At 37.0% G+C, this 17,688-nt stretch overlaps 1 protein-coding gene across 1 annotated transcript in view; it reads right to left on the bottom strand.

The window, feature by feature from the left end:
* ADGRV1 (adhesion G protein-coupled receptor V1) overlaps positions 1-17,688 on the bottom strand; it is a 555,854-nt gene that overhangs the window by 434,385 nt on the left and 103,781 nt on the right. Inside the window, exons 41-47 of the mRNA XM_008061062.2 lie at positions 17,207-17,348; positions 12,441-12,703; positions 9,603-9,778; positions 8,463-8,587; positions 4,927-5,084; positions 4,686-4,832; positions 4,261-4,368 (exon numbers count right to left, since the gene is read on the bottom strand). Coding sequence (XP_008059253.2) covers positions 4,261-4,368; positions 4,686-4,832; positions 4,927-5,084; positions 8,463-8,587; positions 9,603-9,778; positions 12,441-12,703; positions 17,207-17,348 — 1,119 coding nt within the window. The remainder of the gene's footprint in view (positions 1-4,260; positions 4,369-4,685; positions 4,833-4,926; positions 5,085-8,462; positions 8,588-9,602; positions 9,779-12,440; positions 12,704-17,206; positions 17,349-17,688) is intronic.

The following is a 17,688-nucleotide window of genomic DNA, read 5'->3' as shown; positions in this document are numbered from 1 at the left end:
TAAAAGAAACTCCAGACTCTATTTTGTTTCTTACAAACCTGGTCAATTTCACAAAGAATTCTATTTATTCAGTCAACAATTCAGAACTCTGAGCCAGGCATTATACTGGGAACTATGGATACAATGTCGTCTTCCTTTACAGATTCTATTAACTATGAGAAAGAGGCAGACAATAAGCATATCTGTAATTGAATAAATGTATGATTAAGAAATGAGACAAGAGCAGGCACGGTGGCTCAAGTCTGTAATCCAAGCACTTTGAGAGGCCAAGGTGATGGGACTGCCTGAGTCCACGGGTTCGAGAACAACCTGGGCAACTTGGTGAGACCTCATCTCTACAATAAATCAAAAAATTAGCCGGGTGTGGTAGCATGCGCCTATAGTTCCAGCTACTTGGAAGGCTGAGACAGAAGGCTCTCCTGAGCCCAGTGGGTTGATGCTGGGGTGGCCATAAGCGTGCCACTGCATTCCAGCCTGGGCAACAGAGTGAGACTCTGACACGAAAAAAAAAAAAGAAATGCGAAGTGCTGAAAATGATGACTAGGATGGCCTGATAGAGAATGACAAAGGTGTTAGAGAAATCAAGTTGGATGGAACAACATGACAAAGCTCCTAAGACAGAAAAAGTTTGCCATGTTCTAAGTAAAGACTGGAAGGAAGCTGATGGCATCACATATATTAAAATTGGAACAGTACAGAGAAGATTAGCTTGGATCCTGCACAGATTTGTTAAGTGGTCTAAATTTTTGCATATGCATGTTTATTGCCACACTATTCACAACAGCAAAAACACGGAAGCAACTCTACTGCCAACAGAAAGTGGACCAAAAGACTGTGGGACATATACATTATGGAGTATTATGCAGTCATAAAGAAGAACAAAATCGTGAACTTTGTAGCACACTGGAGAGAATTGGAGACCATAATACTTAGTGATCTATCTCAGAAACAAAAAACTGAATACCGCATGTTCTCACTCATAAGTGGGTTCTGAACATTAGTCACATTAGCACAAGTGAGGAATCAGTAGTTGCGGGAAACTGCCAGGGAAGCAGGGAGTGGGGGCATGTAACAACACAAAGGGTACTTGGTTCTAAACCAGGGGAAGTGAGGACCAGTTGGTGGCTCAAATTTCACCTGCACATAGACTACTTATGTACCTAATCCTGACTTGTATCCCATATCCCTGTAATAAAATAAAGTTTCATTAAAAAAAAAAGACTGGAAAACTGGCTGATCACATGCAGAAGATTGAAACAGGACCCCTACCTATACACAAAAATTAACTCTAAATGAATCAAAGACCTAAACATAAAACCGCAACCTATAAGAATCTTAGAACATGCAGGAGACACCCTTATGGAAATTAGGACTAGCAACCAATTCCTGATCAAAACCCTAAGTGCCCATACCATAAGAAATAAGATAGACAAGTGGGACCTCATCAAACTGATGAGCTTCTGCAAAGCAAAAGAAACTATCAAGAGAGCAGGGAGACAGCCCACAGAATGGGGAAAAATATTTGCCAGCTATATATCTGACAAAGTCCTAACATCTAGGATCTACAAGGAACTCAAATGCACTGAAAGGAAAAAATCAAACAGCCCCATTAAAAAGTGGGCAAAAGACATGAAGAGACACTTCTCAAAAGAAGACATACAGGCAACCAACAGACACATGAAAAAGTGATCAGCCTCACTAATCATCAGAGAAATGCCTATCAAAATCACACTGAGATACAACTTAACCCCAGTAAGAATGGCCATCATTAATAAAACAAACAGCAACAGATGCTGGTGAGGATGTGAAGAAAAAGGAACGCTTCTATACTGTTGGTGGGAATGCAAACCAAGTACAACCTCTTTGGAAGACAGTGTGATGATTTCTGAAAGAACTAGAAATTGACCTTCCATATGACCCGGCAATCCCCCTATTGAGAATATACCTGGAGGAACTCAAATCCTTCTACAAATAAGATACCTGCACACGCATGTTTGTGGCAGCTCTATTCACGATAGCAAAAACATGGAACTAACCATGCTGCTCACTGAAGCTGGACTGGATAAAAAAAAAAAAGTGGTACATATACATAATGGAATATTAGGCAGTCATAAAGAACACATATATGGACTTTGCAGCAACTTGGATGGATTTAGAGTCTATCATACTCAGCGATCTACCACAGAAACAAAGAACAGAGTACCATACGTTCTCATTCATAAGCAGAACTTGAACAATTATTATAATACTATAAGAAAGGGATTGGCAGTAGTAGGAAACTGCCAGGGGAGGGGGGTAGGACTGGCAGTTGAGGGAAACTGCCAGGGGAGAGAGGGGCACACCTCATCAACAAGGGTACCTGCATAATGAACATTTGTATACCTAACCCTGAATTGTACCCCCATATCTTTAAAATTTAAAAAAATAATAATTTTAAAAAGAGTGGAGAGGTAAGATCATGGAGCACCTTTCACTAGGGTTACCCCAATATAATCTGTCATCTAAACAGGGATCTTCTGGGAGCAACGGGGGTAATATTAATAATTATACTGTCCTAGGCAAATGAAGAAACAGAGTTATCCTACGTTCAGTCTATATGAAGTAACTTAGGATTTATTCTAAGCATAGTTGGAAATCACCAAACAGTTTTTAAATGAGGAATTATATGTGTAAATTAATATTTTTAATAGATGACTCTAGCTAGTCAATGGAGAATGGGTCTGAGAAGGTCAGAGCAGTTCAGAGACTGGTGAGGAGGCTACCAATAGTGTAAGTGAGAAATGATGGGGACCCGGAGCCAGGAGGAAGAAGCACCCATGGAAAGACGTGTCTGTACTTACTGAGACATACAATCAAAATGATAAATTACAAGTGAAAGAATAAAAAGGAATAATCAGCCATGATGTAGCCCAGGATTCTCTCTTAAGCAATTGCATTTGTGGGATTATTTCCTGATATGAAAGTAAGCACTGAAGTAACAAGTTCCCTAGAGAAAAGCAAAAGTTCTGATTGAAATATATTAAATATTGTATACCTAAAATATATTTAAGTGGGCATGTCAATAGGCAGTTAGAGGAAAGGCTACAGATATAATTTGAAAGACATTAGCCTGTGGCTGATATTTAAAGCCACGGAGTGGACAAAATTACCCAGGGTGCATGAAAAGAAAAAAGAAATGTGAATTAAAAGTGAATCCTTCCAGAAAATGCCAAGCTGTCTAAGTTCAGAAAAGGGAGGAGAAATTGGCAACAGAAACGGAGAAGGATCTCTCTCTCTCTCTCTCTCTCTCTCTCTCTCTCTCTCTCACTCACACACACACACACACACACAATCTATATGATGTGTTAGAAAGCGAGAGAAAGGGGTTAAATGTGAGGCTGAGGTGACTGTCAAGTGCTGATGGGATATATGATAGTGATAGAAAAACAGTCACTGGATTTGACAGTCCAGTTGTCATCTGTGACCACGAGGAAGTGGAGACAGGACTAGGTAACTTTCAGAATGCCTCACTATAGAGAAGAGAAAAGACATGAAGCAGCAATGAGAAGTCAACAAGATCAGAGAAGGAATTTCTTCTTAAGCTAGGTGATCCCATAACACTTATGTGGACTGTAATAACCCAATAGAGGAAGAAATGCCAGAGATGGGAGGAATAACTAAATCTTGCAAAGGCAAGAGTGGTCCCTACGTGAGCAGCCTGGCTCATGGGAGGGACACTTCCTCACACTGGGTTTCACGTGGGTTTCTGAATTTGGTGCTGGGAAGATGAGTTATCTCTGTCCTGGTAGCTTTCATTTCAACAAGGTTGCTAGCTGAAAACGAGGAGATGGGAAGGACACATGTACAGAAGTTTGAGGAGTGACATAAATGATCAAGTAAGCGTGACTGGGATGACAAGATCTAGTTGACTACAGAAATGTGGGATTTCTAGATTGACGCCAAGTGCCCATTTGGCAAGGCTAATCTGGAGTTTTTAGTGATGCCATGTGTCTGATTGTGTGATTTTCTTCCATAATGTTTCCCAATTTAGTAAAATTCTAATTAAATGTTCGCATTTATAATTACATTTGCTTTGGCTCTTGAAGACAATACAATTTTTATAACTCTGTTGTTTAAAAATGAACTGCAATATCAATGTTTACATTCTACTTTATTACAATCAAATTATGGTTTTCTTTTATACTAAACCTACAGACTGTATCTTTGATAAATTTCAATTACAGTAAAAAAGAAAAAAACTTCATTCTAAAAGAATCAAACCTGAGTTAATTCGGAATCATCTCTCTGACTTGCAACAATTATATAATCTTGACTATCTGAAGTAAAATATTTTACTTGGGAACTTTCCGAAATAATGATTGTTTGCACCTGCAAGGAAGACAGAAGAGTCAGAATAAAAACTTGGAGTCTTTTACTAAGAGAGACATTGAATACACTATTAGTATGAGTTACTATTTGAAGTTTAAAACCTAAACATTTCTGATCCCAAGATATACACACCTAAATGTCATTTCAAAAAGAACACAAATATCCCTGGATTAAGAACCTTGCTAAAATGTAGATCAACTTGCATAAAGTCCTTTTTCATATTAACAAGAGAATGCATTATATTCCATTTTAATCAATCTTACACATCTTAATTTCTTTTAAGTCAAGCAATGTACTAAAAATGAAAAATTTTTTACCAGGAGTAATTTAAATCCAGATGTGAATGTATACACCCTGTTAACAGAAGGCTTTTCTTCATGTCTTTCTTCATGAGTAATCACAAAGTAGGGGGAAAAACCAATATTAAAGGCCTCACAAGTTTTAGGATTTTCTATATTTAAATCCTACAAAATGAGGAATAAGAATAACAGAAATTTACAAAGCATCCAAAATTTATCTGTATATTTAATTTTTGTATACTGTAAAATAAATGTTTACCTTAACTGGAATAAAAATCCCTTGCCATCGGTAAATAGTAAAAGATGATTTTCTTAACATTATACCATATATTGAATTTTCCAAAGCAAAGAAACACCATCCAGAAGCTGATTCATCCAAAAAACTTTGAAATATGGAAAACACAACATCCATTCCCCCTGAAAAACATAATTATGATTTACTAGTGTGTAATCCCTTTCAAACTTTGTCTGTTCTGATTGTTTAAACATTGAGATTAGTGAGTTTGTTGCTACAAATGAAAATCCTTCCATGATGTGTATGTGCACAAGTGTGAGAGAGAAGAGACAAACCAGAGAACTTAAAAATAACTACAAATAACATGATAAAACAAGAAAAAATAGTGAATACTCTGTTCTATACCCACAAAGACTTTCTTTGCATTTAAAAATATGGACTAAATGTCTATCTTAAAGGGAAATACACTGCACATGATTTTGTCAGCTTTTATAAAGACCACAAAAACATAATTCAGATATTTTTAAATAATGTCTTTTATGAAAATATGCTGTTAGGTTTTAAAAACTTATACTATTAATTTTAAATTATGTCCATCTAATTTCTCACTTCAAATTTTAGATATTTTAAGAATGTCAATGCAGACTTACATATTTCAAATAGCTGTCAAGGTTTAACTGGTATATATTAAACAATTCTGTACTACAAAAACAAACGAAGCAAACCCTACCTAGTAAAAAACAAACAACAGCAACAAAAAAAAAAACTCCAAAAAAATATGATCTACTAACACGACTGTTTCCCCAAAAAAACCTAAGTTCTTTTTGGTGTAATAGGCAGCAAGAAAAAATATTGAGGTTAAAACCCAGGCTCCTTCTACGTGATTGATCATTTTTAGATTACCAGTTCCAGCAGTCATATGTCAATGCCTTACACGTAATATCCATTAGCAATTTCCTTTCCTAAAAATCCAACATTTTAAATTCCTATTCTGCTACTTTTTAAAGGTACACCCCAGATTTTTCATTTAAAGGTACACTCCAGATTTTTCCTTAATGATCCTGACATATTGCACAAATGCTTCCCTACAAAATTCAAAGACAGTGAATGAAGAATAAGCAATGACTGCTGATGTTTTAAGAATCTCCAACATTCACTCTTGCAACTACTTCCAGGAAAACACAGACAAAGCCCAGTAAGAAAGAATTCTTAAATTAGAAGCCATAATCTTTCTTTTTTGAATCCCATCTCTACCTGTGTTCTAGCCAGTCATACTAATTATCTCTTTTCTCTTCTAAATAGTCTATCTTTCTTTATCTTCTAGATCCTTCGCAACCAACATGCATATGCTTGGATCTCTCCAAACTAAACAAATAAAAAACCCTCTGAATCAAACACCACATCACCGCCATCTCTAGGTTCTGCCTTCCCAGCTGAACTGCTTGAAATATCTGAGAGTTGAAGCCTCTATTCCTTACCTCCATTTCAAAGACTATTCATTTCCCATCCTATCCAAATCGTTCTTGCTATGGTCATTAATACTTCCTGTGTTGCTAACTATAATGGTCATTTTTCAAGTTCTCGTTTCACTGGGCTTCTCATCAGCAGTCAACACAGTTTACTTCTCCCTCTCTCCATTCATTCATTCACTCACTCACTCTATTTATTTATTTATTTATTTATTTGAGTCAGAGTCTCACTCTGTCAGGTTGGAGTGCAGTGGCATGCTCACAGCTACCACAGCCTCATCCTCCAGGGCTCAGGCGATCCTTCCATCTCAGCCTTCCAAGTACTGGAACTACAGGTGTGTGCCACCACACCTGGCTAATTTTTTTTTTTTTTTTTTTTGAGTTGGAGTCTCACTCTGTCGCCCAGACTGGAGTGCAGTGGCCGCTCCCAGCCACCGCAGCCTCGACCTGCTGGGCTCCGGCGATCCTTCTGCCTCAGCCTTCCGAGTAGCTGGAACTACAGGCGCACGCTACCACGCCCGGCTGATTTTTTGATTTATTGTAGAGATGAGGTCTCGCCAAGTTGCCCAGGCGGGTCTCGAATTCGCGGGCTCAGGCAATCCACTCACCTCAGCCTCCCAAGACGCGGGATTACAGGCTGAGCCACTGAGCCCGGCTTAATTTTATTTTTAATTGTAAAGGCAAGTTCTCCCCAAGTTGCCCAGGCTAATCTCGAACTCCTGGGCTCAGGCAATCCTCTTGCCTCCACTTCCCAAAGTGCTGGGATGACAGGCATGAGACACCATGCTTGATTCTCCCTTCATTTTAAAGCACCCTGATGCTGGTGTCTGCCATCCTGCATTCTCCTGGGTTTCTCTCCAGGTCTTCTAAGTGTTCTGTGCTGTCATCAGTCCATCCCCAGTCATTCAATTTGAGCTTTCTTGGACTTCAGTCTGGGTCCCTTTCCCTTCTCTGTCTTCAGCCTTTCTTTTCAGATTATTACACCAATTTCCATGACCATAAACACAATATACATAGCTAAAGATTCCCAGGTTTTTCTTTCCAGCAGAACCTTCCTTTTAGCCTAGAGAAATCTATTCTCAAAACTAACTTAAACTTGAAATGTATTAAGCCACATTTATTTTACTCCTTCACCAAAATAACACATCCTCCTTTTTCAGAATTCCCTTCCTTAATGTCATAATCCCCCTCACCCCCACTGCACCATCCAACTGCACAGGCAAGAAACCTAGGAGTCATCCCTGGTACCTCCCTCTCCCTCACCTTCATATCCACTCTAGCACCTCATCTGAGCTACCTTCATCTTGTCTCCCTGTGTCTCTCTTCTCATCTGTGCCAACCTATTCTTTACAGGGCACTGTGAATAACATTGCCAACATCAAACATGATTAAAACCATATCATATACAGAAAGGAAGAGAGGGGAAGGAGGAGAGGAAGAGAAAGAGGAAGGAGAAGGGGAAGGGAGAGGAGGGGAGGGGAGGGGAGGAGGTGTGGCTCTCCTCCATGTCTAAACCACTCAAAGGCTTTCCTTTAACCCTAGGCTAAAGACTGGATCCAGAAAATATTCAAGTTCTTGAATGATCTGTATTGTCCAGCTATCCAGGTCCAACACTCCTTACTACTCCTGCCTACTCTTAAGTTATTCGCTTATTATTCCTCAAGTTTCTGCCTTCCCAGCTTCCCACTGTCACCTCCATGTTCTTCCAGTTCAATCCTTTCTATAATCAGTCTCCACTCAGCATCCAGTCTTAATCCAGTACCCCTCAGAAGCACTCCCTATGTTCTTTCAACACTTCCTCTTTAAAACATTTATTATAGTTTAAACTACACACTGAATTTTACTTATTTGTATTTTCTTACTATGTATTTCTGTCACCCTCTCCCCAATTCTAAGTTCCATGAACTCAATACTCTGCCTGGCATACCACAGGTACTCAATAAATACTCATAGATGGCGATAAAAAAAATTAGATATCTGTTCATCATCGTCAAAAGATCCATAAGACACAATTCATAGAAAACATGTAAATCTTATACATACAATATTTCTTGGTTATAGAATTTTATTCTCATAAGAAATGAAACATACTCATGCCAAAGGCTGTTTCAGAGACTGTGTCCCACTGCACACTCACAGTCAAATCCATGCCATTCGTACGTGATACATTTAAATATACAGTCCTGTTGGCTTCTTCAAGGTCTATGGAGGTGGCTCTAAAGGAAACAAATGAATTGTAGAAAGCAGAGAAAGTATAGCTTCTACATATGTTAAATATATATCACCTTGCTAGCATATGTTTAATATACTTTTAAATTTATACAACCCAAGGTAAGAGCTGCAAATTTTATACATCAGGAAGATAAACTCTAGAGCTCAAAATATTCATTTATGTGCACATAAAGGTAGAAATAATAGACACTGAGGACACTAAAAGGGGGACGCAAAGAGGAAGGTGAGGATTCAGAAGCTACCTATTGGGTACAATGTTTACTCTCTGGGGAATGGGCCACCTGAAGGCCAATTGTCACCAGCACACAACAGGCCGCAGAACAAACATGCACTTGTACTCCCAAATCTAAAATTTTAAAAATTCATTTATGAAGCTTTTTTTTTTTTAAAGCACAAATGCAACACTCTGATACTATGATCATAGGAAAATACTGACTATTATTTCAGTCGTTTCATATTATACATTCTAAAGAAGAAAACTATAACTCAAGTTTCTTAACAGATATATAAAAATATTTTAAAGGGAAAAATAGGTCAGGAAATTCTCAGCATATTAATGAAGTTAATTCTATTGAAATATTTTTAAGATATTTTTAAAAAGTATTTGTCAGCTTCCAGAGGAAATTTTAAAACCACAATCATGTTAATGGATGTTTGAAGAGTCATTCATTTGGTTTGAGCAGGTAAGTATAATATATATAACTTCTTGCTTTTAGTTATTTTTAAAAACACAAAATAGTACAGGCCTTTGCCTGAAAGTATGAACTCTGAGAGAGTAATAATTCTAACATCATTAATACCATGATACAGGATGTGTGTAGGTTTTTGATACTCTCTGTTATGAGACAGCAAATGGCCTCTTTGAAGTTATCTTTTAGTGTTCATTGTAAAATCCCTCTAACAATAATCAGAGATCAATTTCCTTCTGCATTTTCTTAGGTCAAAAAATATTTTCTACTTAGATTCAGACGTGATAATTTCCTTATGAACAAATTATACCTATTTTCAACTGCAGAGATACTGAACAGTCCCAAAGGGGCCTGGTTTTGCAAAACTGTTATCAGGGTTTGCACATGTGCCCCTAGTCTAGCACCTCCAGTTGGATTAAACAAGGTGCATACAAAATGCTCATCCATTTCTGGTTCCGTGTCTAATATGGCAGATATGTGTAGGGCCTGAAAACAAAATCAAAAGATAAAGTTACTAGAATACAGGATTTTTGCAACACATATATAGAGAAACTTACTATATTTTTGACAACAAAATACTATATTTTGGAAAATGTCACCTCCTTTTAATTTCATGTGATGGCTACAACTACCTCAAATTACTACTTTGGGTTTTCAACATTAGGATATAATGCACTTTAATGCCAAAAAATAAATATTAATGGCATTTTAAAATCACACTGTTTTAAAAATTAGAGAATGAGAGTATTTGTACACGGTGGATGTTTTTTACTTTTATTCTAGAGGTCTAGAAATTGGCAGTTAATTTAAGGTTCTCCCATGAGTATCTCAACATATGTTAGAATGTTTCACTTACTTTTGAAATTTTACCTGTGTAATGGCTCTAAACAAATTTTGCCACTATGTTATATCATGATATTTCTCTATTGATTATAATAAAAAAATTTAAAATGTCACTGATTTAAAAATTAAATTTATGTCTTTATTTTTGCTGACTTTTTGTCCTGCTCTAGCTATTAACTCCATTAATCTCACTCTAGTCTAGGATTCACTGTTAAAAAACAGTTATGGTCAGAGTAGGTACAAATTAGGAACATCATCAGCAGGAAAACAGACAAACAAATGGTTAGTGATCTACTCAAGAAAATGCTCCCCAGTGATGAAAAAAGAACCAACCACTGATCCGTGCAACCACACTGATACCAAACTTATGCTAATGAAAGAAGCCAGACCCAAAGAGTACACACTGTATGATTCTATTTATAGGAAACCTCAAGAACCAGCAAAATGAGTCTTCAATGATAGAAATCAGAAAGCAGTTTCCTCCAGGAAGGGCAAGGGACAAGAGGGGATTTTCTGGGGATGGCAATGTTAAATGTCTACATCTGAGTGGTAGTTACGTGTGTATAGATAACATATCTTTAATCCCATGCCTTTGGGAGGCTGAGGAGAGTGGATTGCCTGAGCCCGAGGGTTCGAGACCCGCCTGGGCAGGCGAGACCTCATCTCTACAATAAAAAAAAAAAAAAATTAGACTGGCGTGGTAGCGCGCTCCTGTAATTTCGGCTTCTCCGAAGGCTGAGGCGGAAGGATCGCCGGAGCCCAGCAGGTCGAGGCTGCGGTGGCCGGGAGTGGCCACTGCACTCCAGTCTAGGCGGCAGAGTGAGACTCCAACTCAAAAAAAAAAAAAATCATTAAGTGATACACTTAAGATTTGTGTGTGTTACTGTTTATACCTCAAAATAAAAACATGTGGAACAGTTATGTGAGTGAAAAAAATCTATTTAATTCAATTTGCTCTAACATTTAATTTGCCTAATGAACAGGTCTATAAACATACTGTGAAAAGAAGTCTTTTAAGAAAAAAGCCAGCCGGGCTCGGTGGCTTAGCCTGTAATCCCGCGCCTTTGGGAGGCTGAGGTGAGTGGATTGCCTGAACCCAGGGGTTCAAGACCCGCCTGGGCAGCGAGACCTCATCTCTACAATAAATCAAAAAATCAGCTGGGCGTGGTAGTGCGCGCCTGTAATTCCAGCTACTCGGAAGGCTGAGGCGGAAGGATCGCCGGGGCCCGGCAGGTTGAGGCGGCGGTGCCCGGGAGCAGCCACTGCACTCCAGACTGGCCACCGAGTGAGACTCCAACTCAAAAAAAAAAAAAAAAAAAGAAAGAAAAAAGCCACAATAAAAAATATGAAACAAACAAAAAATAAATTCAAGACAAATATTAAAAGAAGAAAAAAGATAAAGCAATAGTAAGTTCATAAAATACTTCAAATTTGAGATTTTATATTCAGGTCAAGATTTAAGTGTTAGTGTCCTTGAACAAACAAATTTAAGATTCTAAGTTTCCAAAACATGGAATAATTAGACATAAAAAATGAATATGCATTTGCATTTTAAGTCTAAAAAACATGAAAATGAATATGCATTTGCAAATGTCTGAAGTTTATACAAACTGATCATTAAGAAAATTATTTAATCATTGGATAAGTTGTCTTAGATAAAATGGCTTTAAAAATATTATTTTTATAGTTAGTATACTTTCTACAGTGGCTTAAAAAATGTTTAAAGCTAATGCAATAGCTATTTTAAACTTAAACTGTGTTTAAAAAATAAAGTGCAGTCGCAGGAATATAAAGTTATTAATATATAGAAAAAGAGGTTTGGGAAGGTAAACTGTGAGTATAGATCACATTTATAAATATTCTCAAAGTCAGCATTTTTTCTCTAATAAGCTATTGTTGTTTTCCAATAATGTGAAGCAAGTGGTCACGTTTTGTTCAACTAAAATATGTCAAAAGGAAAATGGTTGGGGATTAAATTTGAGAAAGAATGGCTTAAGATTTCTTGTAGCTTATGGTTTATAGACAATACAAAGTGAAGTATAGCATTTAAAATGTGCTTAAAATTTAAAATAGCAACATGTATATTTTATTTGTATATACCTCTACCCTATTTCCAGCAAATTTCCCCGGTTCACTTTGTATAGATTTTACAGCACTATCGCACTTGCCTATAGTGATTCAATCATGTCTTAATCTAGCCTCTAAGCTGGGAGGATCTTTTTTTCTTCCAAAGACCTAGGGTACACCTGTAAGAAAAAAATGTTTAAAGATAATCTTCCATTCTCATGAAAGGTTCTCACTGTACCTTGAATCGAACACCTTCTTCAAAAACAATATAGCCTTTGGAAGGAGTCAGATCTTTAGACTCTGTTGAAGAATTCACTTCCGTCACAATGAATTGAACAGTCACTGTTCCAAACAGTCCTTGGGTGGGTTCCCGAACGATGTACAACATTGCCACACTCTCCTGGACATAGAGAGCGGTTGGTTCTCTCAGAAAAAAGTGCTCACTGTTGTTGAATGACAGAACTCCGGGGCCATCGTCATTAGCAAGGACAGTAACTAAAGCTGTCAAAATAAAACATTGAAGCAATAACAGAAAATAGAATGGGTTATGACTGTAGAAGACAGTGTGGGTGTTTAACTGGAAACTAGGCCAACTCTTTTCCTAAGGTGATCATCTAAGATGATTTTTAAAAAATTAAAGCATCTAATAGAATTCCATATTCACTCATGATATAAAAATACTCAGTAATCTTGGAATAAAAGACAGTTTCCTCAACCTGATAAAGTGATATCTCTCAGAAGCCAACAGCAAATATCAAACTTAATGTTGAACAGTAGAAGCATTCCCAGCAAAAACAGAAACAAGACAATAAAGACTATTATCCCTGTTACTATTTAACATCATCCTGGAACTGTCGACCAGGTGACACATGAGAAAGTGATGAAAAGGAAGATTTAGAACTGGCTGCTATTTTCTAGACGATATGATCATCTAAGGAAAATGCAGGAGAAAAAGTATTAGAACTATTATAGGGGTTCAAAATATAAGCTGGCCAACCTTCAAAAATCATAAGCTTTCTATTTTTTGCTATCACTAGTAGTAATAGAAATGATAACACTTGTAGCCACCAATACTGTTAAGAACTTACAAATTGCTTCACTTATATAAACTCACTGAATTCTGACAATAACCTTACGAGATTGATTCTATTCCTATTCCTATTTTACAGAACCTGTAATGGAAGCACAGACAGGCAAAGAGAAGAAGTTTAAAAGCCAGGAAGTAGCACATCTGCTGCACGAAGCCAGGAAGTCAGCTTCAGAGCTCAGATTCTTCAAGACTGTTAGAATATCTCTGTACATCAGCTATCACTACTCAAAAGATGTAACAGAAAGATGTTCTTCACAACGGCACCAATACTTAGACACTGGCTTAATGCAGTTACTATAAAACCTCTGTGAAGAAAATCACAAACTATAACATGTGACTGTGGTAGATTGCTGTAGGTCCCTCACCTGTAGCCCCTTGGCCCACCCTCGAGACACCCATGGCAGTTCCTATCTGCCCTGTGGTCTCTCTCTACTTGGGGACAGCATCAGCCCCTGCAGGTATCAGGCCGGAACCGCTGGACACTTCACACTGAAGAGTGACCCTCAAATGACTCAGGATAGGAGCTGGTGAATGAGAGTTCAGGTAGTCTTCCTTCTCAGTGGGACAGCCCTGAGCTTTGCTCAACTTGGTGTCTAAGAAGGCCCCCAGTAAGACTGAGCTCAGAGGTCCACAGAAGTGCCACTCATGAGCACATCTTCTATCAGTTGTCCTCTCTTTGTCTCTCCTCCTCATTTCCCATCGCTCCTCCAGAGCTCACCTCTCAAATAAACAACTTCCATCCAAGTCCATGCCTTAGAATTTGCATTAGAGGGAGCACAAGCTAAGACAAGGATAAAACAAAAGATCTAAATCAAGGGAGAGGCATGTCATATTTCTAAGTGATAAAACTCAGTATTAAAATGATGTTAAGTTCACTCAAATTAATTCAAAACATCAAGCCAACCCCAAACAAAAGTTTCCTAGGGAACTCAGTTCACGAATTCTAAAGTTCATATGAAAGAGACCATTGAAGGATAGGTGAGATAATTTAGAGAAAGAAAATGTAAAGTATTTGGTCTAAAAACATAGTAAAATGTTCTTAAAACTTTGTTAAGTAAAACAGCATGCTATTGGTACATGAATATGAAATAGAACACAACAGAGTCTAGGAAAAGTATAGATAAAAATGGATGAATGAAAAAAGAAAAGAAAGAAGAAATGAAAAATAAATAGATTTCACCTTGAAAATCAATTGCTAATGTATGTCCCATTCTCTCTCTCTTTTTTTTTAATCAATTGTCCCATTCTCAATATGATATTAGGGTATTGATTCATACATTTTAGAAGAAAAATTAAGTCGCATCGTTGCCTCAAGTTGCACTGCACATGAGTAACTATTTTCATTGTATGTTATATTAAATAATTAAATATAAATCAAAACTATGAAAATACTAGGAAATACAGCAAAATATTTTATAGTAGGTGGGTGGAAAAGACCTAAATAAATAGGATGTAAAAACACAACAGGAAATATTTTATATTAAATTTTTTAAAGTTTTATAATAAAAGACCACCATAATATGGCAACCCCCTCAGGTCCCCGACCACTGTGGGAGTTTTTCTGTCTTCCCAATAAATCCTGCTTTCAAAAAACAAAAAAAGGGCACCATAATAAACATAAAAGATAAATGACAGACTAAGAAAAACAGCTTCAATATAATTAAGAAGCAAAAGATTGAATTCGGATATTCCTACAAACCAATAGAAGCACAATCCACAGGAAAGTGATTAAGGGCTATAAAAAACAGAATCACATGTAGAAAAGAAAAAATAACTAGTGTCAAACTCACTAATAAACAGGAAAATGAAGAAAAAGATGCATAATAATGCAGAATACAATCACATATTTTCCATTCATTAGCATTGGTATAAAAAACTTAAAAAGACTAAGTAAATCACTAGTGAATATTTGGAGAAACAAGAGCTGTATATACAAAGGGGAATGCAAAAAACGGAATTATCTTTTGGCGGGCAGGCCCGTTGATAGTACAGGCCTCCTCTGCTAGGTTAGTGTTCTAGGAACCCATCAGCATCAGTGTATCAGCTGGTGTTGTTAGGAGCGGTAGTGTTCGGCCTCCATGAGTTTTTTCCGGAGACTCTTTCAACACATTTGACCATTTCGCGATGGGTGATTTAGAAGCACATCTGACCACACTGCACTGAGTGTTCAGAATTTTTTTTTTTAACAAAAATGGCATGAGCTCTTGCCCCACTCTCCCAATTCATCCAATCTCACCCCTAAGAGTGACTTTTTTTGTTTGTTTGTTTCCCCATTTAAAAAGTCCTCAAAAGGAACTGTTTTTGAGGCTGTGAAAGAGGTGAAACAGAAACAGCAGAAGCACTAAAAGGATTCTAAAGGATCATTTAGAATCACTAAAATGATGAGTTCAAAAACTGTTTTGAGCAGGGGGAAAAGCATCTCAATAGGTGTGTTACACAAATGGAGAGGACTTTGAGGATGACTAAAGTGTAAACATATAAGAAATACACATTTTTATAAATAAATTCTAGGGGTTTTTTTAGTCCCCCTCGTGTACTTTGGAGCGTAGATTCCGTGGAAGGCAGTTGGCGGGATGTCCTTTCCTCTTAACACTATGCTCAACAGATCATCTCATTTCCCATGTATACAAAGACTTATACACAAGGGTGGCTGTTAAAACTTTGTGAAAGTTTGGAAATAGTCTTAAGGTGAATTAATAAGGCCTGAGCTTAAGAAGTTATCTCCGATCAAAGTATTTATTGTCCTGAGGAATTTATTTTTAAAAAATAGAAAATTACAAGTATAAGTCTGACAGAGCCCAATAATACATTCCTTCCTCCTTCTCAAGGTGGTGGGCAGCAGTCTATGTAATTCTAATCATAGTTATATCAGGACCTTTTAGAAATGCTTCATTTTGTATATTCTCTCCTTCCTGTTGTGTGAAATGCTGAGGAACAATCGTGACCACCACTTTATGATGACATTAGTAACATCTGCCTTGTGATGAAGCTCATATTCCCAAAGAAGAAGAGACAGAAAATCACAGTCTCTGCCAGCATTAAGTCCTGGTCCTTCCTCATCTAAAGTCATCTATCTCTAGACCCTCAGATTAAGTGGACCAATAAATTGCCTTTGTCTCAATTGTTTGAATTGAGTTTTCTGTTATTTATACATAGACAATTCTTAACCAGCACATGGTGTCCACTCATACAGCCCTTTTCATACAACCTACTATGCTTTACAAGAAAATGATTTCATCACAAATATATACTTTTTGAATCTGAAACGACGACCACAGCCTCAAAAAAAAAAAAAAAAAAAGGCTTCTGAGGACTTAAAAGTACCAATATAACAATAAAAGTAAAAACCAGCCCTCGGGTTACTCAAAATTATTTCCTAATTTTTACTATTAATTATATTTTTGCCATAAAGGTCAATAAATTAGGAATACAAAGGTTAATTAAATTAAAAATCCCAAAGAACACTAAACCACTGGCTAAAACAGGAGTTTAAAGAGTCAGTCTACATTCAGTTCCCAAAATCCACAAAGAATCTTTCCAACCCTGAAGTTTTGCATGTTCCTAGGTTTTCTCTGTTGTCACTTTCTTACCTTCTCTAAGCGGTCAGCATGATACTTAATAAGAAGTGAAAAGGATGATAAGACATCTACAAATTAAATAAAACCTACAATCACCGAGGAAATCATTTAATACCACCTTTAGGACAGTCTACTTATTTGTTTTTACATACACACATATACTAACACACACAAGCTAGAGGCACTGCTACACTGATAAAGGAATTTTGAATTTTTTTAACCTAAAATGTTCTTCATTCTAAACACAAAAAACTACCAAGATTCTCTAAATATTGTCCCCTATTAGGGAAGCCAGCATGAAGGGGAGGAAGCTGGGTATGAGAAATAACCAATTACCTATTGTTTTTTCCCCCAGCTCTAGTCCAGGAGAAGGATTTGTTAAAATTAACTGAAATTTTTCATCTCCTTCTGGAATGTCATCATCAAGAATCATGATTTCAACATTTGCATGCCTTTCTCCATCAGCAAAATGAAGAATCTGGTCAAAAAGGTAAAAGTAGATTGTATTATATTTAAAGTGTGCTTTTATACAAACTCTCTATTTGGAAAGAAACACAATATAGTTGTGGATATAAAGAATCAACTATTTTATGGGAATTTTTGTCCCTTATTTTTTGCATGATATCTTTTTATTTAAATTGGCAACATTAAGCTTAAAAAGTAAAAGTTATAGGGGAAAAGAAGAAAGTAAACATTTGGTTAAGGAGTAAAAGGCATGAGGAGACAAAGTTAAAAGTATTTTAAAATACTGCAAGTAAGCCGGGCTCGGTGGCTCAGCCTGTAATCCCGCGCCTTTGGGAGGTTGAGGTGAGTGGCTG

The sequence above is a fragment of the Carlito syrichta genome, unplaced genomic scaffold, assembly GCF_000164805.1.
Source record: "Carlito syrichta isolate Samal-C Ts95f unplaced genomic scaffold, Tarsius_syrichta-2.0.1 Scaffold305037, whole genome shotgun sequence".
NCBI classification, from domain to species: Eukaryota; Metazoa; Chordata; class Mammalia; order Primates; family Tarsiidae; genus Carlito; species Carlito syrichta.
This window is presented reverse-complemented; position numbering and strand designations above follow the sequence as displayed.